Here is a 26708-nt window from a genome sequence, read left to right as displayed (position 1 = left end):
TATTTAAATTTTGAGTGTGTATGACCAGGCTGCTTTAGACAAACTAAACCTGGACAGATTTTTTTCTCTGTGAATGATGGACTGTATAAATGAAAGTCTTGTTTACAGTTTAAATTTAAAAGAATGATTTTGTTAGTTGTTCTTTTCCCTTTGTCTGCAGGCATATTTAGAAGCCATAACTATTAATAATGTTAAATATCAAGCTAGTAATTTGTGAATCCTTTAGTTAATATGTTAAAACTTAAAATATGTGATTTCAAGGCCCAATTTGATTAGAAATTTAACATGTTTTTAGCTAGGTGGAGTAATTAAATGCAGCGGAATAACCCTTTTGTTTTGAACCAAACAGAAACATACGAATCGGATGCTAACTTCCTCCCTGTCAGGAGGAAAAGAGAAGGCGTTTCACAGCAGCCATCATCATCATCATCTAATGGCGACGGCCAAAGCCAATCACGCCTCAATCAAGCGCCGGAGATCAGTGTCAAATTAAAAGTCTCCCCAAAGGAAGATGTCGTTTTTTTATTGTCCAACATTTATGTAAATATTAGGTTTTTATGCAGCGCTATTCTAATCTGGAGAAGGAATAGCGCAGGATGGAGCGTATAAAAGACACGTCGTGCGGGGTGACCGACGTCCCTTTGTGTCTTTAAGTTGTTTATGTCGACGCGCTATCGGGAGGTGAAGGTAAGCAGATTGCTTTGGTTTTCTTACCTCAGACAATTTAAAGTAAAGGAGAAAACTATAAGAAAAGTAACCTGTGTTAGTTCAGTGCAGCAACTGTTTACACAGATATCTGCAACAACTACAACTCCCAGTCTGGTTACTGGCATAAATATGCAAACTGGCTGTATTAATTGATCTTTTGAGTCATGAAGTGAATGTTTAATATTACATTTCTGCAAACACAACCATTATCGTGGACTAAAACACAGCCTTTCAGCACAGTATTTGAATAAAACTTGCTTTCACTTGGTAAGTGACTTAAGAGATGCGTCGAATAATTACAAATGTCCTATATAATTAATTTACTATATCAAGGACTTAATACATCAATTTAAATGTGGAAATCCTTCATTAAGCTTTGAAATCATTAAGTTAGTTTTTTGCTGCCCAGATTTATTGACTGTTCCACGGTAATTTACATAAAAATACACTATTAATTACATTATTGATTATTTCCAGGTCTTTTTACTTGTCAAATTCCCTTTTAGTTGAAGTGAAAAATCTGGAATCTCATTACTTTATTAAATGGGAAGGAAATAAATCACCCTTCACACAGCTCTTTTAGCAGATTACTAGGGATTTATGTATATTAACATAATTTAATGTTGCTTTTCAACACTGTATTCCCAGTTTTATTTAATAAATCATGCATAATTAAGTAACAAGTTATTGCACATTAAATTGTGGCACTCTGTTTTCCAGGAATCCATCTCAGATCCCCACCAATCATGGACGTCTGCTGGTGAATTGAGTTTCCTTGGAGCTAAAGATCAGCTGATGTAGCCAGGTAAGCTCCAGCAGGCTGACGGATCCGGCCTGCTGCTCATCCTGGAGTTTCCTCCGTGTGTCTCATGCTTCGCCGCCGCGCCTCACCCTGCTGTCTCCCTCTGTCACCATCGGACCCCTGCAGCTCTTGAACGAATGAATGAAAAAGTCGGTCACTTCACCATCGCCAAAAGGACTCCATGTCTTTCTTGGTAAGACCAACAAGCAGCATGGATTTCTTTTCCCGTCGTGCATTTCTACTGTGACTTAGCAAAATTAGAAATTCAGGAGATTAAATGATAGAAAAACAACTGATTTCAGCATAATTGTAGTAGAATATCAATGAACTTTAAAGTCACATGAACATTTAACACTTGAACTAGAAGACATTTTAAATGAAAACTAAATAAACTAAACAACAAATACAATTAATTATGGAGTCACTGTAAACAAAATAGATTTTTTTGTGATAGACCTACTTACTGCTTTAAAAATGTGATTTTTCTGTTATTAAATGTATAACACTGTAATAATATAATAAAATGTTGTTTATTTGACAGTTTCTAAGGGCGTTGTAAGGAGTTTATTTTCATTCTGATACCTAAAAAGTGAGCTGTATGGTGTTAGCGCTGAATTGTTTAATGGTTCATCTATTCACACGTTCATCGACTCGCTCTGCTTTAGTCACATGACGTCATCCGGGTCCCTTTCCCTTTCTCATATCACATTTTCACCCATGGATGCGTTGGGTGTACCATGTTTCCTGATGCTCGCTCGCTCTTTGTTTCCTCCTCTTCCTCCTCGTCCTCTTCCTCCTGTATGGGCATGTCTCACCACTGCTCCTCCACCCTCCTCCCCAGGACTGTTCCTGCATATCCCACTCTCAGGTCCAGCCCATGGACATAGAGGAGCGCTATGAAGACACCAGCCACCAGTTTCTGGTCAGTAGCTGACATGCTGTCATCATCAGCTTAGAGATTAAAACGCTTAAAACCTCGCAAAAGTATTCACTCCCCTCAAACTTGAATACTTTTTCAAGGAGATATCAAGCTGGAAGCACACCCTTCCCTTCACATTATCCTCTACATTCCTAATGCAGTAGTTCATGATTAATATTTATTATTAACGTGCTGCTGAGGCCATGTTCCTGTGGTGATGTAATGCAGAGGGGAAGTTTCCTCTTTGCTCCCTGCATCATCAAAACCTGCAAGCATCCCCCTGCACTGCTTCACTCTGCTGCTTTTTGTGTTACAGCGCCACCTGCTGAGAGCAGGGAAACGATCTAACATTAAGACTCAAGCATTTTACTAGAGGATAAATGTCCCATATTGATGATATTGATATTTTAAAACCATTTTTAAGAAATATATAGATAATAATACACTTAATATGTATGTGACATCAAAGTCCAGTTGCACATGTTGTCTTTGTTTTTCTCTCTTGTCTGATATTATTGTGATGTTTTAATTTTATGTAGTTTTGTAACTTTAAATTAAAAAAGATAATAAATAAAATACATATGAAACATAATGCCAGCATGCCCTCTCAAAGGCTGATGAACTTTAATTTTGTAGAGAACACTTCATACTGGTGCAGCAAGATATTTTAAATATCCCAAATGAAACATGAAAACATAAATAAATAAAAAGGAAATTAAAACTAAACACAGCCGAAACCATAAATAAAAAGCACTAGGAAGTCTCTATAAACAAAATATTTCATCAACATGAAAATTTATTATGCGATAAACTGCAAACCTTAAACTCAACAATTATTTTGATTTTAGTTTTTAATTAGTGGTTTACTTTGGAGATGCGGTTTATTCTGAAATTTAACAGAATAATCAAACAAATGGATGATTTTTCTGTCACATGTACGCTCAGTTTTTGCCTTGGATGCCCTGCAGAGCTGCGACGGTTCCGAATACACCCTGCAAGGCCCGGCCGGCGGCGATGACATCACGGGCCTGTCGCCCGAGCCGGCCCATTACCAGCTGCTGAACGAGCTGGGTGAGGCCACCCAAACAATATAATACAAGTCCTTAACTGTGATTTAAAGGGATGATGGAGAGATTTCACCTTCTATCGCAGGTAAAGGGTTCAATAACCTGAGCCAGGTGAGCATGGCGCGACACATTCCGACCGGCCAGCTGGTGGCCGTCAAGCAAACCAACCTGGACGAATGCACCGAGGAGGAACTGCTGCAGCTCATGGTAAACTCATATCTGGCATCTAGAGACTTTTTCTTTCTTTATCTTCAAAACCAGAATGTGATCTTATTCAATATGTGCAACAATCTTTGTAAATCTAAAACAGAGTTGCAGTACCAACGTCTGTCATTTCAGCTGATTTTAGGAATCAAATTATGAGGTTGGGTGTTTTTTTTTAACATGACCTTAATCCTCATAAAGAGCCAACATTCAGCTCAGTTCACAACAGAACTACAAACCAAACTAACACTTGTACTCAGAAACATGCTGTGAAAATGAATAATTCTTAAAAACCTGGTGCTACGACAGTCATTTTGTGATGTGTTTCAGTTCTTCACGGCTGATCTAGTCTTCTAGTTCTTGTTTTCAGAGATTAGCATTATGAACCATCAATTCAGAACTTATTCAGCTTTGATAGTTTCCAAGAACACCAAGTTCCTGAAGCCTGAAACAAATGTTTAGAAGTCGTGCTGAGATTATTGTAAAATTATATTTTATAAAACCAATATAAAGTGTTATATATAAATATAGAATATAACCATATCTGCATGTGCTTTTTTTATCTGCCTTCTCCTATTTTACAAAAAATAAAAAACTTATCTGCTAATGCACAATTCGGAGGTGTGTGTGCTAGACTTTGCATATTCTGGTCTAACACCACTAAGAAGAGGATCCTAACTAGTAGAAGAAAAAACTTCACTGTTAGAATCTAAAACTTTTAGCAAAATTCTACTGTGTTGCACATTTTTGTGCACATTTTCGTTTCATTAGTTAAATGTATGAATTATGATATTTTGTAACGTAATGGATTAATTAATAACCAAAACAAATTGCTTTTTTTTTTTTACTTTTGTTTTCTTAATGTTTCAGATCATTAAACTAATTTCAACTTGAGTGAATATTTTTAGGAGATATCTAAACTAACTTAATCATTTGTGAAATTGTAAAATAACTGATCAACAATAATCAATGTCAGGAGCCACATCCACACCTAATTTTTGCCACAATGTAAAATTAAGAAATGATTTAAATAGAACCTGATTGACAACATGAAGTAGGCAAAATGATGACTTTCTCACATCAACCCACGGTTGTTTAAACTGCTTTCCCTTCTTCTCTCTTAAATTAATTAATTAACCTCTTGGCATCCTCTCCTTACATAATAAAGTGTTTAATACCCGGCATGAACGTATTTTCATTCCACCGCAGAACGAGGTTCTTCTCTCCCGGCTCTTCCGTCACTCCAACCTGCTGACGTCCCGCCTGGTGTTCTGCTCGTCCTGCCAGCTGTGGGTGCTGACGCCCCTCATGGCCTACGGTTAGCCGCAACGCTCTCCCTTTCACAGCCCGATGGTCTTATCTCCCATCAAAGCTCCATGCATACCTAAGCGGTTTAAATAATTTAGGAGTTCAGATTATTCTCCGTTTTTCCCTGCAGGCTCTGCAGATGCCTTACTTACGTTTTTCCCCGATGGAATGAGTGAATCCCTGATCGCCTACCTGCTGCACGGCGTCCTGAAAGCGCTGGATTACCTGCATCGGATGGGCTACGTTCACCGGTCAGTGGACCAGAAGCACATCGTTTTTGTTAATGTTTGTAAATGTCTCCATGTCTTGGTGTTGTCCGGTCAGCGGGGTGAAGGCCAGTCACATCCTGCTGTCAGAGGAGGGCCGGGTCTACCTGTCGGGCCTGCACAGCGTTTACAGCATGATGCGTGACGGGAAGAGGATGAGGGCCGTGTTCGACATGCCGCACCACAGTCCGGCGCTGCTGCCCTGGCTCAGCCCAGAGCTGCTGCGGCAGGTCAGGACTCATCCTGTAAAGATATTCACACTCCTTTAATGTTATACATTTTATTATGGGAAAACCACTGATTCCAGTGTGTTACTGGATTTCAGTGGGGCAGACTTTGACTAGACTGTGTAGACTAGTAAAGGCGGCTGAATAATTGCAACTATGTTTTACAAAACTTTCAGAAAACGACACAAAAGATAAAAAATCTGCCATTTATAAATCAGAATGCATTGATTTCCTTATTTTTTAACATAAAACTGATATTATTTTAAATAAGATTGGAATATCCAGGAAGCTGCTGCAATTATTTTTTTCTTCATAGTGCAAGAAAACCTTAAACTCAGTTTGTATTATTTGTAGTTGTTTATCTTTAAAATGTTTTTTAATCAAATAAGTTTGGAACATTGAATGTGTATTGTGACCTTCTAATACCTGACAGTTTCAGTTATTTACAGCTGTGGAAAAAATTAAGAGGCCACTTGAAATGATCAGTTTCTCTGATTTTTACTTTTTATAGGTTTATGTTTGAGTAAAATTAACGTTGTTCTTTTATTGTATGAACTACTGACAACATTTCTCTGAAATCCCAAGCAAAAATGTAGCATTTATTTGCAGAGAAATGAGTAATGGTCAAAATAACGAAAAAGATGCAGTGCTTCCATTCGTCAAACAAGTTCATATCCATTTAGAAACAACAATACTAATGTTTTAACTCAGGAAGAGTCCAGAGGTTTTCATTGGGGTTCAGTGTAGTAATCTCTTCAATTTTTCCAGAGATGTATATAAAATAAATCAGAATTAAAGATCAAACATGAATTGGTGCACTCCTATTTGCAACATAGAGAAATAATTCCCCAATTATTCCCTGTAAGTTTCAGTTTTATGTTGAGCAGTCCTGTTTCCCTGTGGTTTTGTCCTCAGTAGGACCTGCATGGTTACGGCGTGAAGTCAGACATCTACAGTTTGGGAATCGTAGCCTGTGAGCTGGTGAGTGGCAGGGTTCCCTTCCAGGACATGCCACCCACTCAGGTAACCACTTCCCTCCTGAACCGTGGGTGTGTTTAAGCCTGCCGCCATTAAACCGTCTGACCGTCTCAATCAGATGCTGCTTCAGAAGCTGCGCGGCTCCCACTGCTGCCTGCTGGACGTGGCTCCCTTCCCGCTGGGCGAGCTGGGCGGCTTGAAGGTTTCCCGCTCCGGGGTGGACTCCGGCATCGGGGAGAGCGTGGCCACCGGGAGCCTGATGCACAGCGCCACCGCGCCGCCCACCGACCGGCCGCAGAGCCCGGGACCCAAAAACCACTCGGCGACGCTGCACAGCCTGGTTCAGCTGTGCCTGCAGCAGCAGCCGGAGCGCAGGTCGTTACCGAGGCGGCTGCTACGTTACATTTAATTAAACACGAAGGCAAAAATGATAACAAAACGTTTCCTTTTATAGGCCGTCGGCTTCTGAACTGTTGAGCCACGCCTTCTTCAAGCAGGTATGATGTCCTAAATACTTAGATCAGGGTTGGGATACATTTACTTGAGTAACTTTTTTGATAAAATGTACTCTTACTGCGCTGTATTTTTTACTTTTACTTGAGTAATTTAATTATAAAGTATTGGCTTTTCTTACTTGAATAAGGTTTCTGGATTTTCTACCCACTGAATGAAAAAGAAACATGTTTCAACCAAAAACACACCTGCAGTTTTTGTTACTTTCATAATGTTTTTGTTGAAAGACACTGATTTGGAAACATTTTATTTTGCCTGATTTTATTATTTTTAGTTACTTATATTAATTTTTGTCAATTTCATCCTTAAAATACCAACATTTCCACTTAACTTTATCTTTTGGTCCATCTGATGATGTAATTTTTAAATATTAAATGATTGATAATTTGATCAGTTACTTGAGTAGACTTTTTATCAAATACTTTTTTACTCTTTAGTAATTTCTTCGATAGCTACTTTTTATTTTTACTTGAGTACAATATTTTTATCACCTCTGACTACAATTCCCTGAAACTTAAATAGTTTCATAAATTTTCACTGGGGATTTATTTTGTTTTTTTGCTTCTTTTTTTATTTGACTTAAAGCTGCAGTATCTAACTTTCATAAAATAAATGTTTTTATATATTTGTTGCTCTGTTAAAACAATGTAATAATATCAGAGAAATAATCTGTGAAAAGATTGTTTTACATTGAAAGAAATTGTTTTGGAAAAAAGTTAAAATGCCAAAATTTCCACATAACTATATGTTGGTCTGTCTAATGATGTAATTCTTCAAAGTCAAGATTTAAATCATGCATAAAAACTCTTTTTTTATTCTGAAGCATAGAAGTGGTGGTGTTGTTGTGTGTATTGGTTATTAAACAAAATAAAAATCTTAATAAGTACATTTTCTGTTATTTAAGTATCAACTTTTACTCAAGCATTAAACTCTTGTCAGTAAAACAATATGGTGGTTAATTTTTTACCTAAAATGATTTTTTTCTGGCTGTAGTAGCGTCAGACATTTTCCTGCTTTGTTCCAGGTGAAGAGGCACACCAGAGACTCTTTCCTCAGCTTGATGTACCCAGCAGTGCCCCTCTCCTGTCCTGAGGACCGGCCCGTGTCCAGCCCACCGGGCCCCACGTGTCCCACTCCACCATCAGCCACCGCCGAGCCTCCAGAGGCGGAGTGGGACTTCTCCGACTAGCAACCCAAATACAGACAATCAAAGAAAAGCAAGGCCATGCTCTACTGTGTTTTTTTAATTTGTATTATTAATATTAACCCAACAGTCTGAGCATTTTTATATAATTTTATCATTTGCTTTTCTTTTTTATCTGTTTGTCTGATGGATAGATTTTGGCGTGAGCCAACTGTGAAAGTGCTGGACTACAGAAGCTGCTCAAATATATAAATCTTTAGTAATTATATCTTTAAAATGAGTCAGCACACTAATAATCGTGACACATTCTGTAAAGAAAGGGCCACTGCTACATGTTTATTGTAGATTCATGTGTTCCAGCTGTGAATATGAAGTATTAAGGTACATAAAACAACAGGTTTCTTATTGTATTGAAGGAGAAAACAGTGTTTTTATTAAGTCATTCTCAACACAATTAGAGCCAGCCTTGTAATCCTCTTTCTGCTGTATGTTCTTGTGTGGAAAATTTACAACATGGGTGTTTAAATGTGCTCTAAAAAGGCACAAAAGCAATAAATGTGCTGTATCTAGTGCTAACCTAATGTAGCGGTTAGGAATCATTAGTCTTCCCTGTCCTGATCTACATAAAATGTTCCTATTGTGCTCTTCAACCACTTATCCAGCAATGCCTTTGTTTTTAATAGGATCTGGTGAATTCTTTGTAACTGTGATTAAGCGTGCTGTGTATGAGAACTGTGAGTTACAGTACATATCAAACATGGTAGCTGTATAAGCCTTACTTGTATTAATGGTACAATATCGATATATATGTTTTTATTCCCATGCTTGCTGTTATTCCTGAGTGGTTATTTTTCAATGGGAGTTTATTTTTGTTTTGATTTATTACTCTTATGAATACATTTCTGATGAGAAACCATTTTGAGGGAATTTGAAGCAAGTTTTATTTTTGAGCGAGAGCAGCTAATTCCATGAGTGGAAATAATTAATTCTGCTTTAAAACAAAAAAAATGTATGCTGTTATTTTCCTAAGAAATATTCAGACGTAACTTTTCTGTTTGCTACTCTTCCCACAGGATTGGAAAAATGTGCAAAATACACAAAACTCAACGAGGAGTAAGGTGCCTTGACTTTTGGTTGTGATGCAATCTAAGGTAATTCTCTTTAAAAGTAAAAGTTTCACCAACAGATCAGGGTTTTTTGTAGAGTTGGACAAGCTTTGCTCCATAGTTTTTAATATTTTACATAAAAAACAACGTTTAAACTTTAAATGGATCGTGAAAATTTGACATTCCTCTGACAAATAAAACAAGTGTTATTATATAGGTTTTATGAAAAGTGTGCTGCGTTTACGTCACGTAGTGTAAACGATTACGTGACGTAATCGTTTACTCCAACAACAGCAACAAAAACCTGACCTATTCCTTTAAATTACACATCTGCACAACCTCAAACTAAGCAGTATTTTTCAATTCCTCAAGAGGGCGACAAAGATTCGGAAACGAAATCCTGCTCTTAGCAACCACGTAGATCCACATCGACACCGTAAAGCAGCAGCATGTGTCGCGAATAGGGTACTGTATCAAAATAACTTTAACCAGTTTTTCACTTGCAAATTTATTACCTCGTTTGAATAAACTGGTGTTGAAGGCCAAGCCCGGTTCATTCGAATAGATTTACATTTTATAGCGGTGGAATATTTATAGATCGCAACAGCCTTTTGTTGTTTACCAAAATAAGATTACAGTTATAATCTAGAGTAGACGGCGTACTCAAAGTAATTTAGCTTGGTAGTCCAAAAGTGGGCCTATGAAATTAATTCGTTACTTTGTTTAAATAAATATGTTTGTAATAGTTTAAAAGTAATTGTAATGAATACAACAAACAAACAAAAGTAAAATGTATTAAATTAAGAAATTATTGCTAACAGACTGCATTTGTAGTCATTATTTGTAAGTAGCTTGTTCATTATTTACGTAATGTAGATCATGTTCTGCATCATCTGGTATTTGTGGGGCTTTTATTTTGAAAGGAATCCAAACATCCTCTGACAGGAAGCTTCCCGCAGCAACAGCAGCCCTAGAGACGGCGGTGGCGGAGGTGACAGTTGGGCTTTTCGCTATCAAGGTAAGTAGGCTTCAAGTTGGCGACGAATTTGTCATTGTAATGTCTTTTCTTTTACGTTTATTTTTATTTTATTTCATGAGTCGTGTTGTAGTCGGACTAGCTGGGGCGGACGAGACGTTTCTGTCACATGAAGAGGAGGAGGAGGAGGAAGGGGGGCTTAAAGAAATAGAAACAGGCTTCTTTTATGACAGCTAGGTTTTTAGCTAGCTTGACCAGGTACGGTGGGAATCGTATGACAGCGTTCAGGCCGATAAACCGACGGCCTGTTGTATGTTTAGGTTTAGCGGTAAGCACAGAGTACAGTGAAGTATTATTACTGTATCTTGACATAACCACCAGAGTGTATTTACTGTAGCATGTGTGTACACCCTGCCGCGACACTGTAATTATTCGTGTTGTCCTACACAGCCACACCTCCAGAGAGAAGAAGAGGAAGAGGAGTGGAGAAGTGGGATTACAGGCCGTGGAGCTGCACGTCCTACACAGGAATTAGTTCTGACCTGCTATGGAGTAATTTTGGATTCTCCCGGAAAAGTCATGGATGGCTTCGGATCATGACTGCCAGGGAAGTGACCTCTGTGGGCACCGCAGCCTGAAGGAGGGGGTGTCCCTCTCTGTGGCACTATGGCATCCAACGAAAGACTCTACGAGGTGTGGATGCTCTACTGCACCAAGGTGAGATGATCTACTGCTCCCATAATCCTCCTAAAGGTCAAATGGTGATGTTTCCTTGCATCCAAAGATCCAATCACTTTGTACTGGTGACACAGGAAGATGCAACTTTATATTTTGTAGATTTGTTTGGTATTTGTCCACCAAAAAACTTTCTTTTTGTATTTGTCCACCAATCACAAGTGGAAAAGTCTGGAGGTTTATTCAAGTATTTTCAAATAGACATATAGCAATAAACAATAAATCAATTATTCACGTAAAGCGAGCTCAATAATTTCTAATTGTATAACTTATTGTTTTTCTTCTTCTACCAAAAACTGGATGACAAAAGTCTTCAATCGACTGCTTTGTTGTTTCTGTTGTTTCGTTTATTTATTTTGGATATTTAAATGTCTTCCAGTTTCAGTGTTTATCAGAACTTAAAGGTTCTTGGTCTTTGGGAACGGTCTCTAAACAACAATAGTATTGTTTATCGTGATAACTTCTGGGACAATTTATTGTCTGGTAAAATGTTCTCTATTTTCAAGGTATACATATATGTATGTATGCAAAAGAAAGTGGGTTTATGGGAAAATGTGTGTTTAAGGACCAAAATGGTGCATCTACTTCCCTCCTTCCATCTCTCTACATTCAGCCATCCATCTTTTGTCCAAGCAGCAGACTAGCAGAGCAGGCGTTCCTTGAGTCAGCTGTTGGCTAGATTTAATTCACTCTGCGATAAAGCACGCGCACATCCTGCCGTCCAATCAAAACAGCCTGCCTAAGCTGCTCCTCACGTGAGCCTGGCTGCAGCCCCTTACTTTCTTCCCTCAGTAATCCCTCACCATTACACACACAGACACACATGCTATGCACAGCTCACTACACATGAAGCTGTTATTCCTCCATGCAGCATATGACATGTAATAATCCTCCTGCTGAGAAGTTAAGAGTGTGAACGCTGACGTGGACGGTGTGTCTTCTACCTGCGCCGCAGGGTTCTTGACAGAAGCATTAAGTTGCTGTCTTGGTTGCGCACAACAGTCCCAATCAGTTGTGAAAATGCCAGCTATGTCTGGAAGCATTTGTTCTAGCTGGACTGTGTATTTGCATTGACTAAGAAAAGATCGTTTTACTTCATCCTGGCTCTGAGCCAGAGTCCACAGGGCCGGGGTTTATCTCTGTGTGAGGCCAAAGAGTTGTAGAGAGAAGAGCAGTTCAATAAACGTTGGCCCTTTGAGCCTACATTGTTAAAGTATTCACTCCCTGGAAGTTTTGCACATTTTTTCTGCCACAAATGTTAACATATTTTATGACCTAGATCAACACAAAGTAGAACAAAATGCTAGGAAAAGTGTATGTTTAATTTTTTTTACAAAAATCCTGTCCCTGCTAAAAAAGGATCCCCTACAACATGAGGCTGCCACCGCCATGTTTCATGCTGTATTCATGGTAATGTGCTTTGTATTCTTTTGTCACATAAAGTCTCAATAAAATGCATTGAAGTTTGTGACAAAATATGAAAACTTCCGCAAAACGCTATAGACATGGAGTATGGGACTTCCCTGAACTATATGTGTAGACATGTGTGAGGGTTGCCCGGATAGGTTTTCTGTAAGAAGAACCTTGTAGTCATGTGGGTTATATCAGACAGGAATGTTTGTGTGAAATGCCAGACCTCCTGAGGAGCCTCTTCTTCTCTCTATCCAGCTCAAACTTGCAATGAAATACCACAAAAGTATCAATTTATGTATTTGAAAGTAAAACATGGAAATATTGTACTCCTGATTCAGAGATTTTAGGAGTTTACACATTGAGTGATGGTATTGTGACATGAAGCTTTAAAGTAGCATAAAATATATCAATAGAACTACTAGTGAGTCCTATCAAAACAGAATGCTAACATTAGCTTAGCATTTCAGAATATCGTTCTGTTTGAAAACATTGTTAGTTAAAAAATGTCTGGAATTTCTTCAATACTGTAGCTGTTTTCAATAAATTAACTCATTTATAACTTTAAACACTAATATTACTCTCATTATGGAGCTTAGTTAGCATATAGGTCAATATAGCCTCCATCATTTGTAGGTTAGTAGTTTAAAGGCGTGTTTTAGCTGGGTAAATATGGTAGAAGTAAAAGCTTTTACAACCTTTCTCTGTTTGGGACGAACTGGTTCATCTGGTCCAGTCAGGTAGACTATCTTTTGTTTCCATGACAGCCACTTAGTTCCCGGCGCTAAAAAGGAGGAAGAGGCTTAGCTTCTGTTTTCTCTTTTAGCTCATGATCCAGAGGTCAGAAATGTGGAAGATGTGAAGCACATTTCTGTCTCTGGCAGCTGTCGGAGTGGCAGCGTTTTCAGGGATGAGGTCAGGAATTGTCTCTGGTGCAGCTGTGGAATCCGTGTTGGGAAGCACGAATGGCTCTCTGTTAGTAAATTGTGTTGTATTTTCACGACTTCAACGGGGACATAAAATGATTAGTAGGAAAAATGTGTCTTAAAACACATTTTCTCCTCCATTACGCTTTAACGACTGTAGTTCATAAGATTAACTTGTGGCTACAACATTAGAAATCTCTCGGATTTATTTTTATTGCTTTCAACTTTTATAATTTATATAACATTACAGGCACAAGTTTGATGTTCATTATTGGGATTTGATGTGATGGACCAAACAGAAGGTAATGCTTAACTGTGGAGCTCTTCAAATTAACTAAGAAATGTGTCCTTTTCCTTCTGCTCCACACTTAACTCACTACGTTATGTTGACCCATCACATAACTTTCCAGCAAAATCCACTAAGGTTTGTGTCTTCAGTGCAGCAAAATGTGGAGCAACACTTCAGCTTTGATGTAAATCTGCTGGAGTTGACTCCGACTTGCAGAGGGGTCACAGACGACTAGGGCTGTTACATAGCTCTCCTCTAAGCTGTCTCTCATTGGTCCGGTGTTGTCCCCTGACAGTCGAGGCCTCCCTGAAACGGAAAACGACCTGCATTACCTTCCCTCCTCCACCGGGTTATTAGCTTCAGAGCCTGCAGGAGAAAGTCAAGGCTTTATCGTGGTTTTTGAATAATGCCGGTTTACTCTCCTAAAGCTTTTGTTTGCTGCAGAAAATCCTCTAAATTCCCCGTCAAGGTGGAACAAGCCTCAACTGCCTCTGGGGATCATTTCACCCTTCGTTTTGCTAACTCTAGAGGAGAATGGCCAGCTGTCTACAAATCATGGATTTCCATTTAAGATCACAGAACCGACGCCCCACCCTGCCCTCCTTCGAGTTGCTTTTTGACTCAAGTGGAGGAAAACGCGGCAGTAATTTGCATAAACCTCTGCACTCCTGGGAGATGGAAGAAAAAAGATGACAGACACAAGCTTGCAGTCTACATCCCATATTCAAGCTTCCTTCAGGCTAGCTGTTTTATCTCTGTCATGAATATCTCTGGAATAACAGTGATGTCATCACTCGAAGGGGTTTTAACTCCTCCCATTGGCGTCTATAAATACACGTGCAGGAGTGACATCATGGTCAGAGGAGTTGTCGCAGAAATAGGAAATGATGTCGGGCCAAAGAGGGAGCAGAAACACAAACAGACGACCTTTAAACCTAAAGAGAGGAGAGGGTTAAGCGCCAAACCAAACCAGGTCACGTGTTTCCACACAAACCCGACTGGGAAGCCATTCAACCAGCTGTTCGACCACAGTGGTATACTAATACACTTTACTGACTTAATGATTCTTTTTTACATTATTTCTGTAATCCTGAAGTTTTTAAATTCAGCCCAGGAAGCCGCCCTTGTACTTACTAGACACATTTAAAAGCCATCATTCATGCTGGTCCTTTCTTTACTTGTAGAAATGTTAAACTAATCTCTTAGCTACAGAGAAAAAAAAGGCACATGGTATCAACTTATTGGGTTCATTTGGACAAAATGCACCAAACATAAACAAGATTTACACTTTGGATCTGAAGATTAATCAGGTCTGGTCAGGCTTTTGTAATTTTTGATACACTTTATCCAACTGCTTCGTCTTTCTCATTACTTCACCTCCATGATGGAGGTTCCTGGCCATCGATCGGTGTTTTACTCTCCACTGTAACATTCACACCAACCTCTGATCAATGTGAAATCTCATTTTATAGAACAGAGAGCATTGATCTCCTGATTTCACGGCGGTCAACGTAAACAGATCGTTTGAAATGCCGTTCAGTCTCCTGGTGCGGATCACGAGGTTTCGTTTTTATTAAGGCTGAGGAGGTGAAACCCCATGTTTGTGATTGCTACTTGCAAAGTGTAGATGGTTTTGTGGGTGTGCATGTGTGTGTGTTTGCCCAGGTCTTGATGACAGATGAGAATAAACAGAGCCAGGGCGTGTTCCCCCTCCGGCACAGTCCAAACCCTCAATGGGCATCTGTGCTGGTGCTTAAAAGAGGGCATTCTTTAAGACACACACCACAGTCATTCAGTCAGTGTTTCCTGCAGGCTGCAGCTTCTTGAGAGTAAAGCTGCTGTCTTGAATTATTGTCTTTAAGTGATCTGGCAGCAGTATCCACATCGGGACAATAGGATATTTATTGCTTAAGTATAAACTGGCTTCAGCAGCGGCCAATTAAAAATGCTTTTCTCCCACTGTTGACGTTGATTTATGCGGCTGTAGGAAGAAGGCACTCATGCTTTTCTCCTTTTAGCTTTTTCTTTTTCCACTCAGATGTCTACTAGCCTCTTTTTTCTCCTCTTTCCTGGTCTCACACACACACACACACACACACACACACACCCCTACAGCAGCCAGCGTTGCTAGATTGTCTTGATGACTTCACTTGGACTCGTGCTGATTCACACAGCCTGTTTGCTTCGTTTTGGCTGATTCACTCTCTGACACGCAGACAGAACCCGTCAACCTTTCTGCCCCGTTTCCACTCTTTCACCAGACAGCAGTGAAGAAAAAGAAACATCTACGGTCGTGTTTCTTGTTATTCTTAGATTCCCACAGTGTGATGACCTATAGCAGGGCCATTTTCAGCCCTCAGAATCGTTTTCTGTGGACTTTAATTGAGGAATGGTGGAGAACTGGGCTGCCATCACAATATCCAGACCATATTAGTTCCAGATATATTATTGGCAGGCACAGTTTACATACTTAGCACTTGATATACATTTTCTACCGTCTTTGAAATTGAAAGACGGTAGAAAATGTATCCCGTTTGGGATTAAATGATATATGCTGCTCTAATGTAGATAAACACTTTTCTTTTTGCTATATAGTTTCATGGTAGCCATATTTATAGAAAAGAGACCCATATTCTGTTTTTGTTGCTGAAAATGGACCCACACGATTTTTGAGATTGGAATACTTTTCTATTAAATAACCTTTTTATTTGATAGTTTAAACATATTTTAATTTTAAAATCCTCTCCACCTCCCACACCCCCAAAACGTTGTGATTGTAATTTTGGTTACCACAGTAAAGTGTGAAATAAAAATGAATGACAAATGTAGTTGCTTTAATTTAAAACAAAAAAGAGAATTTTTCCAACTGTGAGTAAGTTTAGTGATATTTTTCAAGTAAAAACGTATTTGATTTCAAAGATATCTGCAGAAAAATCAGCTATATATTTATTTATACAAACTAGAAATTTTCTGACAACTAAAAGAAATATTATTTTGTTCTCAGCAATCAACACAAAATATATTAACTACTAGCTTCAGTGTAAGATTCCAATTAAAGGAAGGAATTTTATACAATTATATATTTTCAATGTAAAGCATGTTGACATATATATGCTATTCATTCAGGAGAAAGAGCAAGACTGAGCAGATAACAGGAAGGCCCGTGGTATCACCAAAGTTTCTGTGTTTTGTTTTTTCTTTCTGGTTTGAAAAATGTAAAATAAGGAAATATTGGCCACCCACATTGGGATCCATTCATTCTTAGAGGATTCTGACTGAACAATGTGAAGGTATGCTCACCTACTTTCATGGACACTAATTTTCTGGTATGTTTTATAACGTAAGAGAGTGCTTTGTTTTTAAGGAGCTAAATCTATTTCTCTGCTTTCGTTTGGATGTCTCATCCTTCCCCTTGTTGTTGTTCAAGGAATTTAGTTAATGTTGCTATTCTAGTTTCTAGAAAGCCAGCCTCAGAATGCAGCCAGGCCAGTTTCCCTCTCCAGCAGGTGAAGGAAGGTTATCCTATCTCTCCTTAGACATTCCTTTTCCCTTCGTCTGGCAGCTGCAACCTTCTGTTTTTATGGTAGCAATTTCTTGTCTGACAGGTTTTTAATTGTTGCCTCGGGGAGCAAAGTACAACCGCCTGATGTTAAACCTGTTGAGCAGTTCTTGAGGGAATTTCAACCATCACTCTCATTCACAGATGGAGTTCTCAACACGTGCTGGGAGTATTAGGCTTGTAGAAGGTAGTGAGAAGAATCACACCAGCAGTCTTGAGTCACTCGCCCAACCCTCCATCCTGTCCATTGTTTGAGTCGTTGCTACTTATGAAATGCTTCCTAACCGCCAACATGCGGGTTGTTTTGGTCACATGCCTCAAGGTGTGAATGGTTATGAAACAGCCTGAGGAGACGAGTCACGGCTGCAGTGTAGGTGTTAGAAAGATGACACCTGAGGCCACTTCCTCTTTTTGGTGTTGGCTTTAAATGCTTTCACACTTCTTGTTTTTTAATATGTAGATGAACCAATGAGTGTAACTGCTGTTTCCTTTTTCTCCAATGTAGAGTCTGAAGACTTTGGATGTTTGGGTAACCCTAAAGCGTTGAATTTAAAATGTATCAAAAGAACAACAATGTTCTTCTCCCTCTTTCTTCTTTCTTTCCTGGACTGAGTTAAGCATTTTCTTGAAATTTTGGATGTCTTATCGTAAGCCTGCTGGTTGAAAGCGCTTTCTTTATCATATTGTTTTCAATTCTGGTTAAAATTTCAGCAGAATTAATCACTTATACATTTGTGATGGTAGGACAGAGAGGACATTATCCTATCATGCCTGCCAAACAATTGGCTGTCACTTAGATGGCATCTAATTGTTGTTTAGGTGATGCAACATTGAGCTTAGAAGATTTTTTAGTTTTTTTATACCTCCTGTAAAGTGAAAGCCTGTCAGGTAGCAAACAGCTGTTTTTTTGCGATCATTTTCCAATCCTATACAACAACATCTGTCTTACTTAATTGCACATCTTCATGTTTTTTTCTATTTTGAAAAGTCTGGCACTGGGGATTTTCTTCAGATTTATTTTTTGGCTCAACTTGACTGATTTTACTTTAAGACATTTCTCACATCTTTACCTAATAAATGTTTAACTTTTAACACATTAACTAACAGTTTTATCCTCTTCTCTTTTCCCTTTCATCCTTCGCTGCTCCCTTGTTCTCTGTCTTCCTCTTCCGGATTTTTCCAGAGAGATCCAGACTACTTCAAGATATGGCTGGAGATTTTCATCAGCTCGTACGAGCAATGCCTCGACGTAGACTTCGAAAAGCCCCCTTCCAGGTAAGCGCCGGTAAACTTCAAAACCAAACGTAGCGCAGCCATGACACGTGATTTGGAGCAGAGCAGCTACATTTTGTTGCATGTATTATCTGATTTCTTGGCTGTCTGTGTTCAATCACATGAGTGTCAGATGAAAGTCGTTTAGCTGAGGCATGCGAGACATTGGAGTCGCTCTATACTTCCATTAAAGATGGCGTCTGTCTTCATCACTGTGTTTTCAGACCAGACGAGGTTCCACCTGTGTTGACGCTGCTACCCGACAACATCCTGCAGGTTTTGCGCCACCAGCTGCTGCAGTGCGTCCAGAAAGCATCAGACGGCCTTGAGCCCGAGCAGCAGAACCTGGCGCTGCTGCTGCTGAAGTTCCTCATCATCATCTGCAGGTCGGATAAGAATTAAATAATCCAGATAATCCTTCCTACACCAACCCGCTGTCTGATCCTTTATGGTTGTTTCTCAAAGGAACTTGTCCAATGTCGAGGAGATCGGCACTTGCTCTTACATCAATCACATCATCACCATGACAACACTGTATATTCAGCAGGTTTGACTCCAGATGCTCTCTCATAGGAGTAATGATAGTGGGACACGTGGTGGCAGGTGTGACGGGTTTTCTGTTTGTTGGTTTACAGCTAAAGAGTCGGACCAAGGAGAAGGAGATGATGGACCACAGTCAGGCGGAGGACTTTGTCCGCCATTCGCTGGCGTTCTGCGAGAGCCTCTACGACCCTTACCGCAACTGGAGACATCGGACAAGCAGGTAACCCCTAAAATAGTAGTTTTTTCCTAGTTATTTACGTGGATACTGGTTAATAATAAGCTAATTCTACAGGCTATTTTCCGTTTGTTTGTTTTTTTACATAATGTAGAGTGCATTTTATAAATTATAATTTTTATAAATGTCCTGGTTTATAATTTGGTCATTCCAGGATTTATTTGTACAGGACAAGCTTATAAATTCGGTATATGATTAATTTGGTTATTGGTCAAATAAATGCATGTGATGAAACTTTTCTTAGATTTCTCCTCTTCTGTCTCCGCAGGGAGCAGCTGGGCGCCGTCGAGAGGGGAAGGCAGAAGTACAAAGCAGCTCCGCTCACCGTTGAATTCGTTCCCTTCTTTTACCGTAAATATCTCCAACAAACCGTGACGTAATCTGATGACCAAGCCGACGGTGGTTATAATCTCACGGTTGATGGGTGAAAATCGCCTTATCATCCTCTCTCAAATGACTCGACAGGTGCAGATGAGGAAGTTGTAAAAATTGCACAACATAAGCTTCCCTCTTCTGTTTCATCTCTGCTTTTCCTGTTGAATCCGCTCTGTGCCTCTGGTTCGTTTGCCAGGGATGAGATGAGCAGATAGTAAATTCTGGCGGCCATGTTGAACAAAGAGGCTCTTCTGTCCCGTGTCGTATGCGCGGCTGCTGTGGTTTTGCAGAAAAGATAACGCTTGGAGCCCGACCAATTAGCCTGTCGTCTGTTTTATGCTGTTTTGGTGACTTCTGCTTCGTAACTAGTTGAAGTTAAAGGAAGTAGACATCCTGGAGCCACAATGTCAGATTTCATTCCTCAGCCGGATGTGTTGACAGATGGGTTAATAGATGACCAAACTAAAGTTAACGGCGCGGCTGCAGTCTGGATGATATCTGGGTTACAGATCGGCTTTTCGTGCTTGACTGTTTTTGTTTGGAGAAAATGACAGGAGCCTCAACGGTTTGCTTGGTTTAAGTTTAGAGATCAAATATGTTGATTTATGGTTTTTATTTTTGGTTTAGAGTGCTTCCAGGAGAGCGAGCATCTGAAGGAGAGCCTGAAATGCTGCCTGCTGCACCTGTTTGGAGCCATAGTAGCAGGGGATCAGGTGAGGCTGGGGTCATAGGTCAGAAAGATGACAGGCTGTAAACATAATCCTTCAGCTTCAGTTGAAGCATATTCTTACTTGCAAATGGTTCGAGTTTAATTTGGATGGAATGGTGAATATAGATGTTTGCTACTATATTTTCTTAAGAACAAGATATAAACAAATCTTCCTCCAACTCCAACAGTCACTCTTTGTGTCTTTTATGTAACATAAAATCCCAGTAAACATAAATTAATTGAAGTTTGTCGTTGTGAAAATGGGGTAAAGTCCCAGAGCATCTCGTCTTGTTTCTCCGCCTGCAGAGGAACGCTCTGCTCGCCATCTCTCCAGCCACCATGGAGGTGCTGATGCGGGTTCTGGCCGACAGCTACACGGGGAGCTGCTCATCGGAGGAGGCCGAGGACTGGGACAGCGAGGACGTCAGCCGCATGGCCCTGCTGACGTTGGGGTGCCTCAGGGAAGTGGTGCAGTGCCTGCTGGCTTCCAGCTCTGACCAGCGACAGGTGGAGATCGCCTCCGTCTTGGAAAACTACTTCAAGCTGCTCAACTCGGACCCAGCTGCTGTGGTCGCTGCTAAGCAACAGCAGCAACCAGCCAAGGGTCGGGTTCCCACACTCGGCCGACACTGGGAGATTCGATTTGTGGCGCTGCAAGTTCACATGCTAGGTAGTATCTTTACCCAAACAAAACAGTAATAATTTCTTCTGTGTTTCTCTGTGTGTTAATTCCTCCTGTTTCTGGCTTTCAGACACAATCAGGGACATGTTCCTGTGTTCAGACAGGCCAGTTCTACAAGCCATCTTCCTCAACAGTAACTGCTTTGAGCATCTGACACGCCTGCTGCAGAACAGCAAGGTAAGGCCTGGAGACGCAGCTCAGAGCAGCCAAAAATAACCAGAATTTACATTTACTGTGTGGTATTTCAGATTTAACGGGGCAAAACATCAACAGTGTTAAATAGTTCATGAAATAATATTTTCTCACTACAACCACAAATTTAAATCCATGTCTGTGGTTGTAACAGGGCTGGGCGATAAATCGATTTTATTGATCGACAGAAGTTTTGTTTAAGTTTTGGTTCAGAGTGACGTCTACCGCCATCTTGTCTGACAAGCGTGTTTTACAGCTTCTATTCATCTGGACATTGAATTCAGGTCAACTCTGCTTCAGTATGTTAGGGTCAGGTTAAGATTTTAGTTTTTTTTTTTTTTTTTTTTTTTTTTTTTTTTAACTTTATTTTTATTGGAATTTTTAGAATATTTTCAAAAAAAATAAAAAAATCAAACACTACAAAAAGACAAACAAAAATAAAGCAGAACAAACAAAACAAATATAACATAGTGGGGGGGAGACTCTTATTACAGTATCACAAGATTCAAGGGTACCGTTCGTATCCAAAATTAGTCCTGTAACGTTGATGTGATGTTTATCCATTTTTCCCATTTGTCCTGGCATTGCTCTTCTTGTGTCCTCAGTCTATGTGTTAGAATCTCCATCTCATATAATGAGTTCACAGTCTGTATCCATTCCTTTCTGGTGGGAGGGTCAGATTGGCACCACTTCCTAGTTATTACCTTTTTGGCAGCCACCAACAGAATTTTAAATAAGTAACAGTCATTATTAAGAACAACATTCTCCAAAAGGCCAAGATATAAAACCAGCCCAGTCTTAGGTATTGTGTAGCCTAATATTTTTACAATCTCTTTGTGTATTTCGTTCCAGAACTGTGTAATTCTAGGACAAAGCCAAAAAACATGCGCATGGTTAACATCAAATTCTCCACAATTTCTCCAACACGGTTGGACAATAGATTTGAATTTGCTGGTAATTTTGGGTGTTATAAAAAATCTGATTATATTCTTCCAACAATGTTCTCTCCAAATTCTGGAAGAGGATGTCGTAGTTTGGGTCTTCCAGATACTAAGCCAGTCGTTTTCCGTTAGCAGGATATCTAATTCCCTTTCCCATTTTGTTTTAATATCCAGAGTATTTGTGCCTCTATTTTCCAATAGATGTTTATAAATTAAAGACACAGTTCTGTGTTTTTTACCCTTATAGGTCTCGACCAGCATTTTGACAATCCCATTTTCATTTTGGTCTACTCTGTGTTTTATCTCTTTGTTATAAAAATCCCTTAATTGTAAATATCTAAAATGATCTTGAGTACTCAGAGCAAATTCTTGTTGTAGTTCCTGGAAACTTTTGAAATGCCCATCTTTAAGGACTACACATAGAGCTGTTAAACCTCTTTCTAGCCATTGTTTAAATCTTAGGTCTTGAGTAAAATATTTATTATAGGCTGGCCATTGGATCAAACATAATTGTTCCTCTAGTTTGTATTTTCGAATTATATATAACCATTTACCCAGTGAGAAACTAGTAATAGCATTAACTTTCTCAAGTGTATTCTTGGTGGTCTCTATATCTCCAATGATACTCCGCAATTCTCTTCCATGGACTTTTTGTTCAATATTTTTCCATTTCGCTTCATAATTTATGTCACTTATATTTATTATGGGAGTTATTTGAGCAGCATGGTAATATTCTCTAAAGTCTGGTAATGCCATACCTCCCTTCTCTTTTGGTAATTGTAAAGTTTCAAATCTTATTCTGGGTTTTTTGGCGTTCCATATGAATCCAGATATAATCCGGTTCCATGTTTTAAACTGTCTGTCTGGGATTTCTATAGGTAGTGCCAGGAAAAGATATAGCAACCTTGGTAATACGTTCGTTTTTATGGTTTCAATTCTAGAGCTGAAATCTAGTGTTAAGACGTCCCACCTTCTGATGTCCCTCTTAATTTCTTGGTCCACTTTAATAAAATTTGCTTTATATAGGTCATCCATATTTTTTGTTAGCTGTATTCCTAGATATGTCATTATAGTAGCATTCCAATTTAATTTATATTGTCTACGAATCGTTTCTGATGGTGTGTAGCCGAATGTTAAAACCTGTGTCTTTTTCAAATTTAATTTATATCCTGAGTAGAAGCCAAATATCTCCAACTGTTTGATTAGACAGGGCAGGGAATTTTCAGGGTTTGATAGATAACAAATTACGTCATCCGCGAACAAACCTATTGTGTGAAATTCATTATGTATATCAATGCCTTTGAGATCATTATGTTGTCTTAGGTGTTGTGCCAGTGGTTCAATATAAATTGCAAACAGTGTTGGTGATAAACAGCACCCCTGACGTGTAGAACGTTCCAGTTTTATATTATCAGTTAGGTTTCCGTTAATCTTGATTCTGGCCACTGGTGATTTATATAAGGTCCTCACACACTGTACGGCCTTTTCATTAAAACCAAATTTTCCAAGTGCTTTATATAAGAAGTTCCAGCTTACGCTGTCGAAAGCTTTCTCTGCATCGAGACTGATTAAAATAGCTCTTATTTTTTTACTTTGAATATGGTCTATAATGTGAAGTGCCCTCCTGATATTATCCCGTGTTTGGCGACCTTTAATGAATCCTGTTTGGTCCTCATCAATGATATCTCCAATGAATTGTTCAAATCGTTTTGCTAATATTGAGGTATAAATTTTATAATCCATGTTTAGAATAGATATTGGTCTATAATCAGAGCATGTCTCACTCACCTTTTTTTTTGGAATAACTGTTATAATTGCTTCTCTCCAAGATGGAGGAAGCACTGCATGTTCCAGAGTATAGTTAAATGATTTTTCTAGTAATGGTAGGAGATCTTCACTAAAGGATTTGTACCACTCGGATGGCAATCCATCACTACCTGGTGTTTTACCGTTTTTTAACCTATTAATTGCTTTTTGTATTTCTATTCTTGTTATGGGAGAAGTGAGAAGTTTATTCTGGGTTTCTCCAATTGAGGGCAAGTCCAGTAAATCCAGGAAGGTTTCTATCTGTCCATCGTCAGCGGACGGAGGTTGACTGTATAATCTTTGATAGTACGTCCTAAACATGTCCTCAATAATTACAGGGTCGTGTGTCATTTGATTTGTTTCACCATCTTTTAATTTATAGATATTCCTATCCGACTGCTGCTTTTTCAGTTTCTTTGCCAGCAGTTTTTTTCCTTTAGGCCCGACTTCATGGTATGATTGTCTAATAAATTTTGATTTCTTTTCAATTTCATATGTAAGCATTTTATCAATGTTGTTTCTTACATCTTTTATTTTAATAAGCAGATTGGGATTTTGGGTTGATTTATGTTGTTTTTCTAGATCTATTAATTTAACTCTTTCTTTTTCATAGGCTTCCATTCTGGATTTTTTAAGAGCCACAGTTTTTGAAATCAGTTTTCCTCTTAATACTGCCTTAAGTGCGTCCCACAGTATTACCGGGTTAACCTGACCATCGTCATTCTCCTCTATGTAGGTTTTGATATCATTAGAAATTTCAGTTTTGAATGTTTTGTGGTTCAGCAAGCCTACATTTAATCGCCAAGTTGTTTTGCGTTTACTGGAAAGTAAGTTAAGTTTTAATGTTAGGGAAGAATGATCAGATATACTTGTTTCTTCTATTTTACATTCCTTTACTTTATATATGTCAGATTTATTCATGAAAAGGTAGTCAATTCTGGAATAACTTTTATTGGGCGCAGAATAGTGGGTATAATCCTTTGTTTTAGGGTTTAATTCCCTCCAGACATCAACAAACCCAAATTCTTCAAGTGCCAGTTTAAATTTTTTTGTAGTTAAATTTTGTTGTTTTTTATCATTTGTTGTATCAAGCTTCGTGTTCAATATCATATTGAAATCTCCTCCCAAGATCAGCATTCCCTCTGTTTCCATAATTATTTTATTGAGGAGATTATTAAGAAATTGAATATTGGTGTTTGGGGGGTTGTAGACATTGACCAGTGTTACCTTTACGTTTTCAAGAGTCCCCTTCACTATCACATATCTCCCTTCTTTATCTGATAGATCATGGCTGCAGTCAAATTTTACTGAGTCATGAATTAAAATTGAAACTCCTCTTTTGTTTCCAAGTCTGAATGAGCTATAAAATGTATTTGAGTAGCCAAAGCCCCTCAGTTTTTCATGTTCTGATTTAGACAGGTGTGTTTCCTGTAAATAAATTACCTGCGCATTCTCTTTTCGCATTTTAGTTAAAATTTTTTTGCGTTTTATAGGATTGTTCATACCGTTCACATTCAACGAAACAATCTTGATACTATCAACCATTATTTAGTTTAGAAAGGTCACCCTTTGATATCAGAAAAAGAACCCCCAACAAATAACTAAACGAGCTATTAAAACATAGATGAACAAATAGAACAGAAACTTCCAAAGGTAGAGATGTGTAAGGACATCCCTCCAGGTCCCTGCTGGTGGGAGGAAGGCAAAACACCACCCTAAGGTGGGGGCCCTCTCTAGTAGTAGCCTGAGGTCTACTTATACTAGATAAGTCCAACATTTGGTAAACTCTGCAACATTTACTCCATTCGGTATTTGGTTAAATATCTAACAAAGACCTATAACAGATAACTTTGGTAACAGAAGCTCTTATAATAATGCGAACCTATGGTTCAATGTTCAGTCACTGGTCTTCACGTCTGAACTCGGTAAGCTTCTCCCTCGCGCGTTGACCTGCATCGGTGTTGATAATCCGTTTCCATGGCAACAGTGAGTCGAGCCTCTCCTTGGCCAATCTTATCTTGTTTTCTTTTGGAACCCAGGTCAAGCCGAAGCCTCTCTTGATCATATCCGATGCCGTTTCGTCCGCGTTCTCATAGGTCCGCACTCCAGAGTCCCAGAAGATTCTCATCTTTGTGTACGGCGTCTGGAATCTGATACCTTTCTGTTTCAAAGCTGCCTTTAATGGGCCGTACGCTTTGCGTCTTTCTATGACATCCGAAGCATAATCGTTATCAAAATAAAGACGTTTGCCTTCCATCTCCATTTTCTGCTCCCACGCTTTCTTTAGAATAATTTCTTTAGTATTGAATTGCAAGAAATTCACAATTATAGATCTCGGGGCTTTGTTAGGAGGCGGTCTGGGTACCAAAGCTCGGTGTGCCCGCTGTATCTGGAGTTCACTTCCATCTGGTCACTTCAGCTGTTTATTTAGCAAATCGGTGACAAACTCTGAGACCGATCTACCTTCTTTGCCTTCCGGAACTCCATAGATACGAAGATTATTTCTCCGGCTTCGACTCTCCAGATCCACAAGTTTGTCGTTCATAGCTTTGTTCCTTTCTAATGTCTCAAGCAGCTCATTTTTCATTTCGAAGCACGCAGCTTCCAGGTCAGCCACTCGGGTCTGTATCTCGGTGATACTGCCCTTCTGGTTCTGCAGCTCGCACATCATTTCCTCCCTGAATCTGCTGAGATCTTCCTTCATTGTGGCTTTTACATCTTCTTTGAGTTTTTCTATGTCGTGCTTCATTTCGTTTTTAAACTCTTTTAGTTCTTTTGAAAGCGTCTTGATACCCTCCAGCAACGCGTATTGCTGT

At 39.1% G+C, this 26708-nt stretch overlaps 2 protein-coding genes across 8 annotated transcripts in view; both read left to right on the top strand.

Moving 5' to 3' along the window:
- Window positions 1-425: 425 nt before the first annotated feature.
- LOC102234302 (STE20-related kinase adapter protein beta-like) lies at window positions 426-8958 on the top strand. Of its 4 annotated transcripts, XM_005810209.2 has the most exons (13): window positions 427-687; window positions 1429-1513; window positions 1637-1703; window positions 2352-2432; window positions 3398-3500; window positions 3582-3703; window positions 4910-5018; window positions 5139-5259; window positions 5333-5504; window positions 6420-6524; window positions 6598-6854; window positions 6934-6976; window positions 8017-8958. In XM_005810209.2, the coding sequence occupies exons 3-13, from the start codon at window positions 1692-1694 to the stop codon at window positions 8179-8181; spliced, it is 1290 nt and encodes a 429-aa protein (XP_005810266.1). In that variant the 5' UTR covers window positions 427-687; window positions 1429-1513; window positions 1637-1691; the 3' UTR covers window positions 8182-8958. The 4 variants fall into 4 exon arrangements, with proteins under 4 accessions (XP_023185341.1, XP_023185340.1, XP_005810266.1 ...); XM_023329573.1 differs by lacking the exon at window positions 2352-2432 and having other exon boundaries at window positions 426-687; XM_023329572.1 differs by having other exon boundaries at window positions 426-687; window positions 1429-1703.
- A 92-nt stretch (window positions 8959-9050) lies between these two features.
- Window positions 9051-26708, top strand: part of nbeal1 (neurobeachin like 1) — a 44418-nt gene continuing 26760 nt past the window's right edge. For all 4 annotated transcript variants that reach the window (XM_023329571.1, XM_023329569.1, XM_023329570.1 and 1 more), the window contains exons 1-11: window positions 9051-9287; window positions 10166-10260; window positions 10669-10935; window positions 18321-18412; window positions 18634-18795; window positions 18875-18956; window positions 19045-19172; window positions 19456-19538; window positions 20190-20275; window positions 20578-20941; window positions 21024-21130. In XM_023329571.1, coding sequence (XP_023185339.1) covers window positions 10885-10935; window positions 18321-18412; window positions 18634-18795; window positions 18875-18956; window positions 19045-19172; window positions 19456-19538; window positions 20190-20275; window positions 20578-20941; window positions 21024-21130 — 1155 coding nt within the window. In that variant the 5' untranslated portion in view covers window positions 9051-9287; window positions 10166-10260; window positions 10669-10884. The remainder of the gene's footprint in view (window positions 9288-10165; window positions 10261-10668; window positions 10936-18320; window positions 18413-18633; window positions 18796-18874; window positions 18957-19044; window positions 19173-19455; window positions 19539-20189; window positions 20276-20577; window positions 20942-21023; window positions 21131-26708) is intronic.

This window comes from Xiphophorus maculatus, chromosome 24 (genome assembly GCF_002775205.1).
Source record: "Xiphophorus maculatus strain JP 163 A chromosome 24, X_maculatus-5.0-male, whole genome shotgun sequence".
Lineage (NCBI taxonomy): Eukaryota > Metazoa > Chordata > Actinopteri > Cyprinodontiformes > Poeciliidae > Xiphophorus > Xiphophorus maculatus.
Note: the sequence above shows the minus strand (reverse complement) of the source record. Positions and strands in the feature narration are given on the sequence as shown.

Excerpts from the sequence above, each read along its gene's own strand:
- LOC102234302 (XM_023329572.1), top strand. Across the intron at positions 3,501-3,581 it reads CCAGCTGCTGAACGAGCTGG|GTAAAGGGTTCAATAACCTG; the intron begins GTGAGGCCACCC and ends CTTCTATCGCAG. Across the intron at positions 5,505-6,419 it reads GCCCAGAGCTGCTGCGGCAG|GACCTGCATGGTTACGGCGT; the intron begins GTCAGGACTCAT and ends TGTCCTCAGTAG.